The sequence below is a fragment of the Amblyomma americanum genome, chromosome 6 (genome assembly GCF_052857255.1).
Source record: "Amblyomma americanum isolate KBUSLIRL-KWMA chromosome 6, ASM5285725v1, whole genome shotgun sequence".
NCBI lineage: Eukaryota > Metazoa > Arthropoda > Arachnida > Ixodida > Ixodidae > Amblyomma > Amblyomma americanum.
The window spans coordinates 14,342,204-14,354,375 of NC_135502.1; the positions used below are offsets into that span (position 1 = coordinate 14,342,204).

The window sequence follows — 12,172 nt, forward strand, 5'->3', positions numbered from 1 at the left end:
CCTCCAAGCTTAAATAGATCTGCAGTTACTTAATCCTGTCCGGCCGATTTTCCCTTATTTAGTCGTGTTTTTCGTGATTTCTTCGGGGAATATAGTTAAAGAATTTGGTTCCCTGAAAATGGCACGCCAAATATTTACAATACAGATTGTATGACTTCCAATAAACGGTAGTTGCATCTAGTTTGTTTATTCCCATTTTGAATCTGTGACATGGTTCCAAACCGCCAGATTTGAATCGGCAGGTCACGAGACATTATTTCTGAGGAGAATTTGGCGTTTCCGTTGGGTCATTTTTCTATCGATAGCTGAAAAATATTCTGAAAATTTTATTGACAGCAATGCACTGGTCAAGTACTGAGTCCAAGTCGACGCAATGACTTTCCGCAATGTTATCTCCACTCTTTGTTGACAATCAAGAGATGATAACGAATTATTCGTTCGCACACTATCAGCTCCTAGGCGCTAGCCAGGAACCGACAACAGGAGAAAAATTTGCAAAAGAAATTGCATTCAAAAACTTCTCTGAAAACACGCCCACACTCGTCGACACAAGGGAAGAACTGGCGACATAATACCATTTTTCCATGCTCGTAGTTCCAGCGGAAGCGTGATGAACGGATCCAACTTTTTCGAGTAACGACCCTCTTGAATATTTATGGCAGCACGAAACAGAGACAACAGACTAAAAAAAAAAAAACAAGCCATGCGACCGGAGCTTTTCTTACCGAGATATTTGACGCAGCCATTTCATGCATGATGGTACGTTCTTGAGGGTGCACGGGACCGTTCTACAAAGAACGCCGTCTGTTATCGCGCCATTTATTGGGTTAGCTACCGCTTGATTTTGTCTAAGGGACGCTGACGGAAGATTATTTTCCGCACGCCCAACAGCTTCCATTATCCCCTGCTTCGAACGGCTGTTGAGCTATATTGTACGAAGCGCAGGCTCCGGCTGCAGTTACCGCTTTACGAGTATTCTTCATGGCCTGAGGCGAAGAGTCCGAAGCGTATACGGAGGCTTTGCCTTGCGTATGCGGGCGCATTAGAGCTTCTCCAGAACCAGCTTTATAGTGGCATTCGGGCGCGAGCGGCCGATTTAACGACAATGTGGGCCGACGCAATGGACCAGAGTTCCACTTTTGTGCTCTTGAAAGACGCTGGAGCAGAAGTAATAGCTGCAGTAACCTCGAAAGTACCCTTTAAGCATGAAATGCTTTCAGAGCCCTTCAGAAAACTGAAGCGAACATTGTCTGTAATCCACGGTGAACCTCGGGCCGAGCATGAGGTCGAACTTAGAACAGTTTTATTTGCAATCTTCCAAAAAAACAAACAAACAAAAGATTTGAAGCATTCCTGAAGCATTTCGAAATTTTCCGTTCTATTGGTATCCAGCAGAAAACAACTTTGCCATAGAATTTGTTAGAGCGGGATACGAATGAGTGCAGGTGCAAACTGAGCAGGATGGTTCCCCGACGCCTTTATTAATCAGCACCACCGCAGCCTTGCGTTTTACTTCTTCTGACCAGTTGCTTCTTGCGCTACGCGTTCTAAATCGTCGTATTTGACAGCTTTCATCCGTTCGTTCAACGACTTTATGTAGCCGCACGCGAAAATGAGAAAGCTGTCAAGGCTTCCAAATCTGTTGCAGCGGCCTCAGAAGAAGAGCGGGCGAGTGCTATGGTGCCTCAAACAGCGAAAGCAGCGAGGGACCTGGGACACGCTGTCCGGCACGAAAAACAAAAGCGGCAGAAGGCTGCTGCCGTATAGCGCCGAATGCGGCGAGGAAAGCCGAGCCCGATAAACAGCTAAAAAAAAAATTAGCTAAGGCGCAGGCTCCCCATGCCGCCCCGGGGACCATGCCTACTACTCAGCTCGAATAAAAGCAGGCGAAGACGGGGCAATTTTCATCAGCCAAAGGGCTTCGCCAACGGCAGAGTGTGGCTGCCTTCTTTGAGCAGTCCTAGAATTCCATGGGCAGTGAGCAGGTCAACTACGAGCAAGAGTGTGCCCACTAGTCGGTGAGAGGCTCTCTCTGTTACACGATGAGAAAGGCGGCTTTACGTCGAGCTCTTCCACTGGGAACCAACCCAGAGTGGTCATGTAACTGAAGCCCGTTTAGTAGTTGTCGTAGAAATCCACATGTCGCGGTAAGCCAGGCCAAGAGAGAGAAGAAGCAGGGGAAGAGGAATAATAAAAGAAAGAAGAAAAAATAAGAAGCAAATAAGAATACGAGGACGGAAGGCAGGTCAAGGGAAGAAGAGAATAAAGAGGAGTAGAAAGGAAATGTGAATGAAGAAAGAAGTAGCGAAGAAGACAGAAGTCAAGGCATACCAAGAGAGAGAAGACGAGGGAGAGAAAGAAGAGGAGAAGAAAGGAGACGAACGAGAGAAATAAGAGGACAGAAAGAAGAAAAAAAAAGGGGACCATCAAGACAAAGAAGATGACAGAAAGAAGAGGAGAGAGGAAAGTAAATGGAGGGACGTCACGGCTCACAGTCAGTTTTTTCGTCCTTTGTTCCGGCCATTGGAGTTGTATGTCGGATGTTTATTAACAATGAGACAGCAGAACTGTGTTCCCATACTGAGATGGCATGAGGCCAGTTCACTATGCACCGCTGTGGGTAGTGCGCTCGCCGAAGGGTGTCGCCACTGTTGTCTGGTTTAGTCACTGCTAAGTGATGGCAGTAACTCGGTGATGCCGACGGCATGAGACCGAGAAGCGGAGTCGTTCACACACGCAGGCACAGAGGAGCGGACCGCGGTTCGTCGGCGGGGCAGTCGGCGGCCGCCGGGGCAGCGACGCAGGGTCGAGCACCGCCGTTGAGTGTCGAGTCGGACGCCGCTGCCAGGAGCAGCGGCTGGGCGTCCGAGCGCGGTGAGACCTCGGCAGCGCATTCCGCAAGTCGGCCGTGCGTCGGGAACGGGCAGTTTCTGCGGAGCCGAATGGCGGCAGAGGGCCGGCACCGACGCCACGCCTGCGGACTGCACGCGATCTGCGAAGGAACACGCCGGTCGTCTCAGCATCCAAACGGCATTCACGGCCATAGCTGAGTAACGCTCACAAATGGGCAAAGATTAGTTTTTACGAACATATGAATTCTCTGAATGCTCATTTCAGCGACCAACATAGCGCTAAGCACCCAACACGCCTTGGCGACCGGACATTGAATAAGCCGGTATGCCGAAGGGCACATTTATGTATCCCGACATCCCTTGTGGAACGGATTGCACTGTTTTCCTGCAACCTCTGTAATCGTCGTCGATATTACTTGCGCCACTGTCACTTCTCCAAAAATGTTAATAACTGTCTCCATTGTGCCTCCTAATCCAATCTCCCACAAAGTTACGCAGTCCTCTCTGCCGCTCATGCCCATTTGGAACCACACAAACGCTGTTTCTTTTCTGACCATCGAATGCAATACGCCACCTGTCCATGAAGGGATGAAGTGCGATAGCGCTGCCGTTGAAATCGACAGCAACGTTCGCAACAGGTTTGCCGAGGCAAAAGTTTTAATACCTACACCTTCCTTACCTCCGATGACCAATTTCCCTGCTGAGATGCACAGTTCTCGGAGGAATTTATGGCAGTTTTAAAGTTGCTCATCTCAGCGTCTCGCGTTCTTGATATACCAGGCGAAAGAAAGACTCTTCTCGGAAGAGCTTAAATGCGTTATGAGGCGGTCATAGACTTGACCATGTCTGTGAGTACGCCTTCCCTCCTTCCCCAGCACTTTAAGAGGGTGGATATATATATATATATATATATATATATATATATATATATATATATATATATATATATATATATATATATATATATATATATATATATATATATATATATATATCCACCCTCTTAAAGTGCTGGGGAAGGAGGGAAGGCGTACTCACAGGAGGCCAGGAGGCCTCCCCTAAGGAGGCCAGCCCCAATGCACACTTATAAAAGCGGAGTTTATATATATATATATATATATATATATATATATATATATATATATATATATATATATATATATATATATATATATATATATATAAACTCCGCTTTTATAAGTGTGCATTGGGGCTGGCCTCCTTAGCCCCCTATTATGCCTTTCTAGGCACGCGTCGCAACGCAAGAGGGCATCAGAACCACGTAAAGGGTTAAAAGGAAGCTTAAACTTCCCTTCTTGGGAATTCGACCAGCTTCAAGAACATCAAGAGAAGTGTAAATAAATAGATTATGACGTCATTGTTGCCGAAATGTCAGATCTCCGTCATCTTTGCCTGCAGCCAGACGTGTGTCGTCCGATGCCGCCAGACAAAGCTCCGTTGGGTTTAACTTTGGTGTCCTTGGTTTTGTTCCTTCTAACAAACGTTTTTGCGCTGGAAATGTACCGCTGGCAAAAGACGTCATTATGAGGCCTCCTACGCGGAGCTGTGCGCTACGGAGAAGCCTGAAACCCACCGCGGCTTTATCGACGATTACTTCACCATTTCGAAATACTGTCACAAAAACACTTCGCGTGGTTTACCTTCAAGTTTCACGTCTTTGACGTCTTTAAGCTCGTCGAATTCTAAATCTTCTTTAGGTGCCATTAAATCGATGTCCAGCGTGTCTAGCAGTCTGGGCGCGGTCAAAAAAAGCAGATGCCTTGCAATTCCCGGTCGGGTTTTGGCCAGGGTTCGTTTGGGGAGCGACGCAGTCACCGGCTTCGCTGAGAGCCGTAGGATGAGCGAGCTGTCCGCTCTCTCAGGTATAGCAGGTTTGTGGTCGTGTGTTTGCATATTCTGCCTGCACCTCTCCTCTGTACTTCTGGGACAAGTTATTCAATGTTCAGTTGTAAGTTCTCCGCGACAACTGCGTGTCTTAGATATTGCGCAAGTAGAGTTTGGAAGGAAGAAAAGCGTGTTTCATTGCATGCTTTCCGACTTGGGCGGTATGCGCGGAAGTTCCGCATTTTTCCATTTTGTGACTGGCTGACCATGCTTGTTGGTCTTTTTGTTGTTGTTGTTGCTTCAAATACTATGGCGCATACCCACGGTGGGGGATTGGCCAGGGTTTAGTGAAGATCCAAACAGGAAAAAGCTCATCCAGGTTTATCTCAAGCGGCTCATAAATGTAGAGGGATCAGAGAGAGAAAAAAAAAGAATTTGGAGAGATCTTGAGTAGATCGGTCTGGCAATTATTTCCTTTTTTTTTTTTGGCCGCGCATGTCACGATTTGATGCTTTAGTTTTATCTTTTTATGATGATACCATTTTATGGTGCTAGACGTCATTTTTACAGCGCAGCATTTAAGCGCCTATTCCTGGCTTGAGCTGCGTCCGATGGCGGTGTACCACATAAAGTGCACTGACGTCACATGCACGTCGGCAGTCACGCGACATCATGTAACTGTGAACGCATCACGACGTGACCGGTCACGTAACATCGCGGTACCGTGGCGTCTCCGGGAACGAGCAACCAGAGCAACCATCCGAGTGCGCTCGCCAGAGATGTTGAGTCTCGTCATCGGCGTTGTTGCTGAAGGCTGCATGAAGCTTTTGAATGGTTTAACTACGAGCGGCTCCAGGTTGACGCAGCGAAGTTCGCGCCGCAACAACCCAAACCGCAAAAGCAAGCAACAGCTACGCTCGTCAAACACATCAATAACGAAGCATAATTGTGCAGTAATTTTATTATAGATTCAAACTTGCTTAAACTTCAATATTGCCCGTCTCGTGTGACGTTTTCAAGCTTATGTAATGTCCCGCTTGTATGTTTTCTGTGCCTCATGCGATTCAGAATGTTGATATGTTATTAGCAAAGCAAAATAATGAATTCAAGCAGATGTCCTAGTATTTCAGTCATATTCAGAATACAACGGCATCGTTCCTACGGGGAACAGGAAGCAAGCAGATAGGACTGCTAGGCGGTCGAAGGAATATGGACGCCAAATCTGCATAAGTATCTCACCTGCGGGTCGGCCACACAGAAGAATGTGAACAGCAGGATGCCCTGAAAGAGGCAAGAGGAAGCGAATGCAGCTCATTTGGGGGGCGATCATTCCAGTTTCGCCGCTGCGGCAATGACAATCTCGAGGGCATAGATCAGCATACTCGACCGCACCCGTGATGGGCGTACCACACGCGCCTGTGGTTCGCAAGATATATCCTCAACTGCGGAGCAAAGGCCAAAAAGTGTAAAACCACAGTTCGAACTGTTTAAATAGCACTCACTATTTACACACCGCAGCTTAAGAGTGCTTCGTTGACAATTTGCACTGCAGCTAACTTTCAACCTTACGTAAGTTCTAAGCGCACAGTTTTGGTTGCCTGAGTATTCCGACTGAAACAGGAACTACAAGTACGGTACTTGGTACGACGCGCTTGTTTAATGCAAGAGCTAAAATATAGTGGCTTGGCCTGGTTGTTCGCCCGCAGCGGTGACCTAGTCATTTGAGCATCCGCCTCACATGCGGGAGGCATTAGGCTGGACCCGCCGGTTTTAATCGATGCAAACTTTCCTCCGCCCCGATGCTCAGCTTTTGAGGGGTGAAAATTCTTGAGAAAAAGGGTCTTTGATCTACACCCCTTCGACGGACAGTTGATAAATCGAAGCGCAAAAAATTGGCGGTGGTTTAGCTGTGGTTAAACCTGGAGTGACGCGATAGCTACAGGTGGTCGAGTGGAACTTGGTCACGTGACCAACCACGTGACGAACCACGCGATTAGCCACGGCGCCGCGCCGCCGGCAGCTGCTCCGCACCACGTGACCAACCACGTGACAGCATTGCGGCGCAGCCACAGGGTGGAGCGCCGCCACGCTGAAGGCTCGAAATGCTACCGTAATGTAGCTATCGCTACAAAACAATTTTTGCCCCAACCCCCTCTTCTCTTTTTTTCATTTATAGTGGCGTGCCTCCAAATCCACGGTATACGGTATACTTTTCTAACCATCACCACTCACAGACACCAGTTCACGCGCGTGTGTAGCCGACAGCCTCTGCTGAGTGGATGAGCGAGAAATGAAGTACCACAGACGACATTGACGTGTTCCACTGCATGCGCCCGCACGAAATTGCCGTGCCCAACTTTAGATCTTTGGATGAGGCGAAGCTTAGTTTTGTCTAATTTTCCGTCAGTCGACGTTGACGTTAGTGTTTCTCGTTTTCGTCGGTGAGGTTGCAGTTCGAGGCTCTCTACAATCTGTCGCAGTCAGCTCGGACACTCTTGCAGACGCCAGGAATTTTGGGAAAAGGGATACGCTTTCTAGCTCTCACAATAGTCGTAGCAATGTCCCTGCGCAATTACGATCGCTCAGCCTAAAGCATCCGAGGCTCCGGCCAATCACCGGCAGTTCTAACGAAGCGGCGTTGAGAATTCGATCGCTGAGTTTCTGGCATCCGCAAAGCCACCGCATTACGATACGGGAGCTCGCTACTGTGCTGTGAGGCTGCTCACCAGGAGGCTGTTGGTGGCGGCGAAGACGCCTTCGAAGAAGGAGGTGGCCGTGCTCTCCAACGCGAGCACTCCGAAGAACCAGTCGACGGCTAACAGGGGCAGCAGCACGACGCCTGCCCGCAGCGCGCACCTGGGCATGCGGAGCATACAATGAATTGCGTCGCTCCACTAGACGTCTTTATGGCTGAGCTCGTGCATGCGATAATACCAAATGTGATTTCTATCCACACAGCTGCTGGGCTAGTGGCTTTTTGGCGACGGTAATGGAAGGATACGTAAGTGCGTCGTATGCCACGACGACAGAAATTTGCTGGTGGGCAGGGTTGTACAAGTCAGAGCGCTTTCCTTTCATCGATGAGTCAAATACGGCTGAAAGAGTTGTTTTTTTATTTGATCCAAGTTCTGCTTCAGGCTAGTTAGTCTGTGCTCGTAGATAATAAAGAAAAGAACATTAAAAACGCGCTCGATGAACGAAAGGCTGGAGCTGACTGCCAGCTCATTTTATCCACTGAAGAAAGCGCAAGTTTATAGCCTACACGGGCACAAAAAAACAGTCTATCGCGTGCAAGATGACCAAGAGGAGGTCGAGCGCTATGGCGCCTAAGTCAGCGAAAGTGGTGAGTGACGGACTTCACTGCCCAGCTGTAAAAAGGAAACGTTGGTCGGACACTTAAGCTTCGCCGTTTAGGGTATGACGCGATACCGGTTCCTGTTGCCCACGCAGACAAAGACGCTGTTTCCTTTTTCACAACCCCAATCATTATATGAAAAAAAGCATGACATACATTAAAGCCCTCTCGTCACTAATCTTTAACTGCCACCTGCTTCGGTGGGCAGGTTGCTATGCCGCAGCAATCTCACAGGGTGGACCACCTAGGTTGCCCGCCTGGGTTGCATTCTCTGGGGAATTTTCATGGATTTTTCACTTACGGTCAACGACGCCAAGGCAAAGGACGAAGCTTTTCTGCGACACGTGCTCCTTAACGCTGTCGCGTTAAAACTTTCCTGTGTTCTCAATTGGATGTTCACATATAAACTTCAGCTCATTTGAAAGTGTGCTGCAGAAGCATAAAATTCCGTCAGCAAAACACGATTACCAGCCGCGGTGGCTCAGGGGTTAGGGCGCTCGGCTACTGATCCGGAGTTCCTGGATTCGAGCCCGACCGCGGCGGCTGCGTTTTTATGGAGGCAAAACGCTAAGGCGCCCGTGTGCTGTGCGATGCCAGTGCACGTTAAAGATCCCCAGGTGGTCGAAATTATTCCGGAGCCCTCCACTACGGCACCTCTTTCTTCCTTTCTTCTTTCACTCCCTCCTCTATCCCTTTCCTTACGGCGCGGTTCAGGTGTCCAACGATATATGAGACAGATACTGCGCCATTTCCTTTCCCTAAAAACCAATTACTAATATTAAAACACGATGCTTATAGGATGACGTCCTGAAAGGCCCAGCCGGCCCTAACCAAACAAAGCATGCGTATCATTGACAGCACTGATTGCAACTGGGCAACGCACTCGATGACGGCCGTGGCATTTTCACGTTAATACCTCTCAAAATCTTAAAACGCAACCGTTTCATAAAAAAAAAGAGCTTTGCTTGAGGCCCACCGCTCAAATAAACGATACCTTTAAAATAGGCTATTCCTCATTATAAAGTTTAACGCAGGAGTGCTGGTTGATAAAATGGGCAAAAATGATGGCCTACTCACCTGATTTTGTCGATGTCATTTTTGTGCGTCGTCGGCTTCTGCGCGAAAAAATTCCTCAGCACAAGCACCATCAGCGTCGTGTTGGCCTGCATGCGTACGAGGCAGTTACTCGTCAAGACACGGTGACTGTTCAATGGCAGCCGTAAGCGCAGTTCCTGTTGCTGTGAAAAAAAGGCCCAATGGGGCGCGGAAAAAAAGCTACAGGCTATCAGTGCGCTTCATGCCGCAAAGTACGGGTTGGCATCAGTGTTCCCCCTTGACGGCGGCGGGTGGCCTGATCAATCAATCACCTCGCTACACCTCCCACCCTTGGACTCTGATTGGCAATTGCGGTTTTAATCTCGCCACTTGTCTCCTCCCACCGGCTCGCCCTCTCGCCTTTTCTCTATTCCCTTTCCCGCTCTCTCACTCTCTCCTTTCATTATTTTTTTCCCTTTTCCTCTCGACTTTTCTATCTCTTCACTTTGCCTTCTCCTCAGTGAAGCTTCAGGCCCAGGCACCAGTTGCCTTCCACTTTAGGAAGCACAAAAATAAAACAAGCTATTATCAAGAGACACAACCTCTCAAGAACAGTAAGCGATGTATGACGTACACAATAAAAACACAAACAAAATTGTGCAAACCCGTCTTCTTGTGAATACAGGTAAAAGCGCCACTGCATAATAAATGGTCTTCGACGAACAGCAGCATAGAGAGCAAAAGAAAAAGAGTGAAATAAAAGAAAAAAATGAACAACCGAAACATAAAACATGCATAGGTTTACTCGAAGCAGCAGTTCATTGCTGTTAGCGCCGCAAGCATTTTCACGCGCTTCTAGGCACTTCTCGGCCACGCAGAATACGCTTCCCTGTCACACTGCAGTAACTTTCCACACGTTACCGCTAACTGATCAAGGCGCGTCGACAAAGGAGCGCGTTGAGCCCAACTCGTGCTAACGTGAGTTAACAATATACCATGACTGAACGGCTGTTGCGTCCAATTACCTGTTGTAATCTTCCAAGGCCTTTTTTCCCCTTTCATTGCTCTGTTATAGTTGCCGTGGTTTTTTTACGTTCTATTTTTGTTTTACTCTTTTCGTTGTAGTATATTACGGTACTTATGCGTTCATTGTGCATCTGCGTTCTGATGTACACTTGGTTTATAAGCAACAAGTGCTCTCTGCTCCATTTACGGCCAGATGGAGGCGAACATTGTGCAGAAACCTCGGCGAACCTGAAGCCGTACATGGAGGGGGCGAATCTGATGCCGAAACCGCAGCCGAAGCGCGTGTAGGTGCCACCTTCTCTTCTTCGGCTTTTGTCTGGCACTGGCCACGCGGGTCGCTACACATTGAAAACAACGAACAAAACCGAGGGCGCTGCATGTCTAGCTAAAGAATGTGGAGAATGACAGATGCTCCCTATGACTCGAGTGATGGCTACCGCCACCTAAGAATCGCTCGCCTTTCGTACAATGCATTAAATGTTTACATCTACTTTCTGGGACGAGGTAGTGGTCAATTTTTTATTGCCATTTTGTCACCTCATTGTAAACTTTTCGCTAAAATTTATTGCAGCCTCTCTATCCCAGTGCACCGCTCACAACCTGCGACGTATTCGTGAGCAGGTAAGCTTTACCTATGGAAAGACGTAAAACATAAAACAGGGTTTTTTATTTTTTTTTTTATTTCGCACGTAAAGCTGTGCAGGAGTTATTGTGTTCATACTTACCACAATGAGAATTGAAATCGGAACGATGAAGGAGAGCAGCATTCCACGTTGTATGGAGAGCCAGCAACTGGAAAAATAGGTTAAAATACTCACATATTTCTGTCATTTGATGAAAGACGTGACTGCCTTGTGGCGATGGGAAATGAATATGTCGGCTGCTAGTCAGGTATCCTTCTCATTATTGTAGAACAAGCAGTGGAAACGGAATGTTTAGTTATTTAGTTACATTATGAGTAACATAACTACGAGCACCACCTTGAGTGCGCGCTCTAAAATCTGTCGGTAGGGACAAGCACGCGTGCCGTGTTCCTCAGGTGGAAGGTATTTCCGATAAAGTAAGTTGTAAATTTGCCCTTCATCATTCCGTCTGTTTTGCGTTTCAAGGATGCATAGTAATACCGTTGGTACAATGAAATCTTCTAAAACAAACAAAAACTGCGTCACACCGACTTCCACGGAGATCTTACGACCAAACATGTTTACGCGTCAAGGAAAGCTTGTAAATATACAGTCTAATCTCCGCAGATCGATGTCGAATAGGATCACAAATCCATTGGAATCATCTAAAATCGGAATTGAGGGCTTCTCTCGTTATGCACGATGCTAACGGACTCAAAGCGCAAGTTCGAATTAAGCCCGTTCGACTTGACGAGGCGCCACTCACTATCGGCGTGCCTCGTATCCCCTCGGGTTGACGAGGACCGACAGCAGCACGACGAGTCCCGGCAGCGCCCACGAGAGGGCGCAGTAGAAGCGCGTTCGGGGTGGCGGCGCCTGTGGAGCTGCACGGCCAGAGTTGCGCAGCAGACACCGGTGCAGGTGCAGGCCGTACGACAGCATCCAGAAGCTGGCCACCAGGAACAGGTAGTGCAGCACCAGGGCCACGCTGTAGCACACCTCCTGCGCGCGGCCCGTACGCGGGGCTAGACCGAAAGCAACGTGGGCAGTGCACCACTGTCTACAGCATCGAGAAGCCTCCACTCCACTTCTACTTCCATTTGATGGTCAGGGCAACCTCACTGTTTCTTTCTGAATTGTAACGGTCCGTGAAGCTAAGACATATTGCAAATATGCTTGAGTCAACATTTATATTTCTTTTAGTTCTCTTTTGGATGTAGCGTTTATGGTCAAAATCCTGCGGTATTTATCGCGCATCATTGCGAGAGCACCGCACAGAATTGCAATTGCTGCATGTTTAACTTCGTAACTGAGCTTCTTCGTAAGATATCATCACTGCATTGCACAGCCGAGGAAGCCTTTCTCATCTTACGCGCTTGAAACCTTTTGCGTTGAAATTAACGACTCAGCAGCCCCAAGGAAATGTCACTACTAGA

General features: G+C 48.0%; 1 protein-coding gene across 1 annotated transcript in view; it reads right to left on the bottom strand.

The window, feature by feature from the left end:
* Window positions 1-304: 304 nt before the first annotated feature.
* LOC144136340 (adhesion G protein-coupled receptor L1-like) overlaps window positions 305-12,172 on the bottom strand; it is a 102,053-nt gene continuing 90,185 nt past the window's right edge. Inside the window, exons 14-19 of the mRNA XM_077668589.1 lie at window positions 11,503-11,738; window positions 10,839-10,905; window positions 9,130-9,215; window positions 7,424-7,553; window positions 5,937-5,978; window positions 305-2,992 (exon numbers count right to left, since the gene is read on the bottom strand). Of these exons, the coding sequence (XP_077524715.1) occupies window positions 2,729-2,992; window positions 5,937-5,978; window positions 7,424-7,553; window positions 9,130-9,215; window positions 10,839-10,905; window positions 11,503-11,738 (825 nt within the window). The 3' untranslated portion in view covers window positions 305-2,728. The remainder of the gene's footprint in view (window positions 2,993-5,936; window positions 5,979-7,423; window positions 7,554-9,129; window positions 9,216-10,838; window positions 10,906-11,502; window positions 11,739-12,172) is intronic.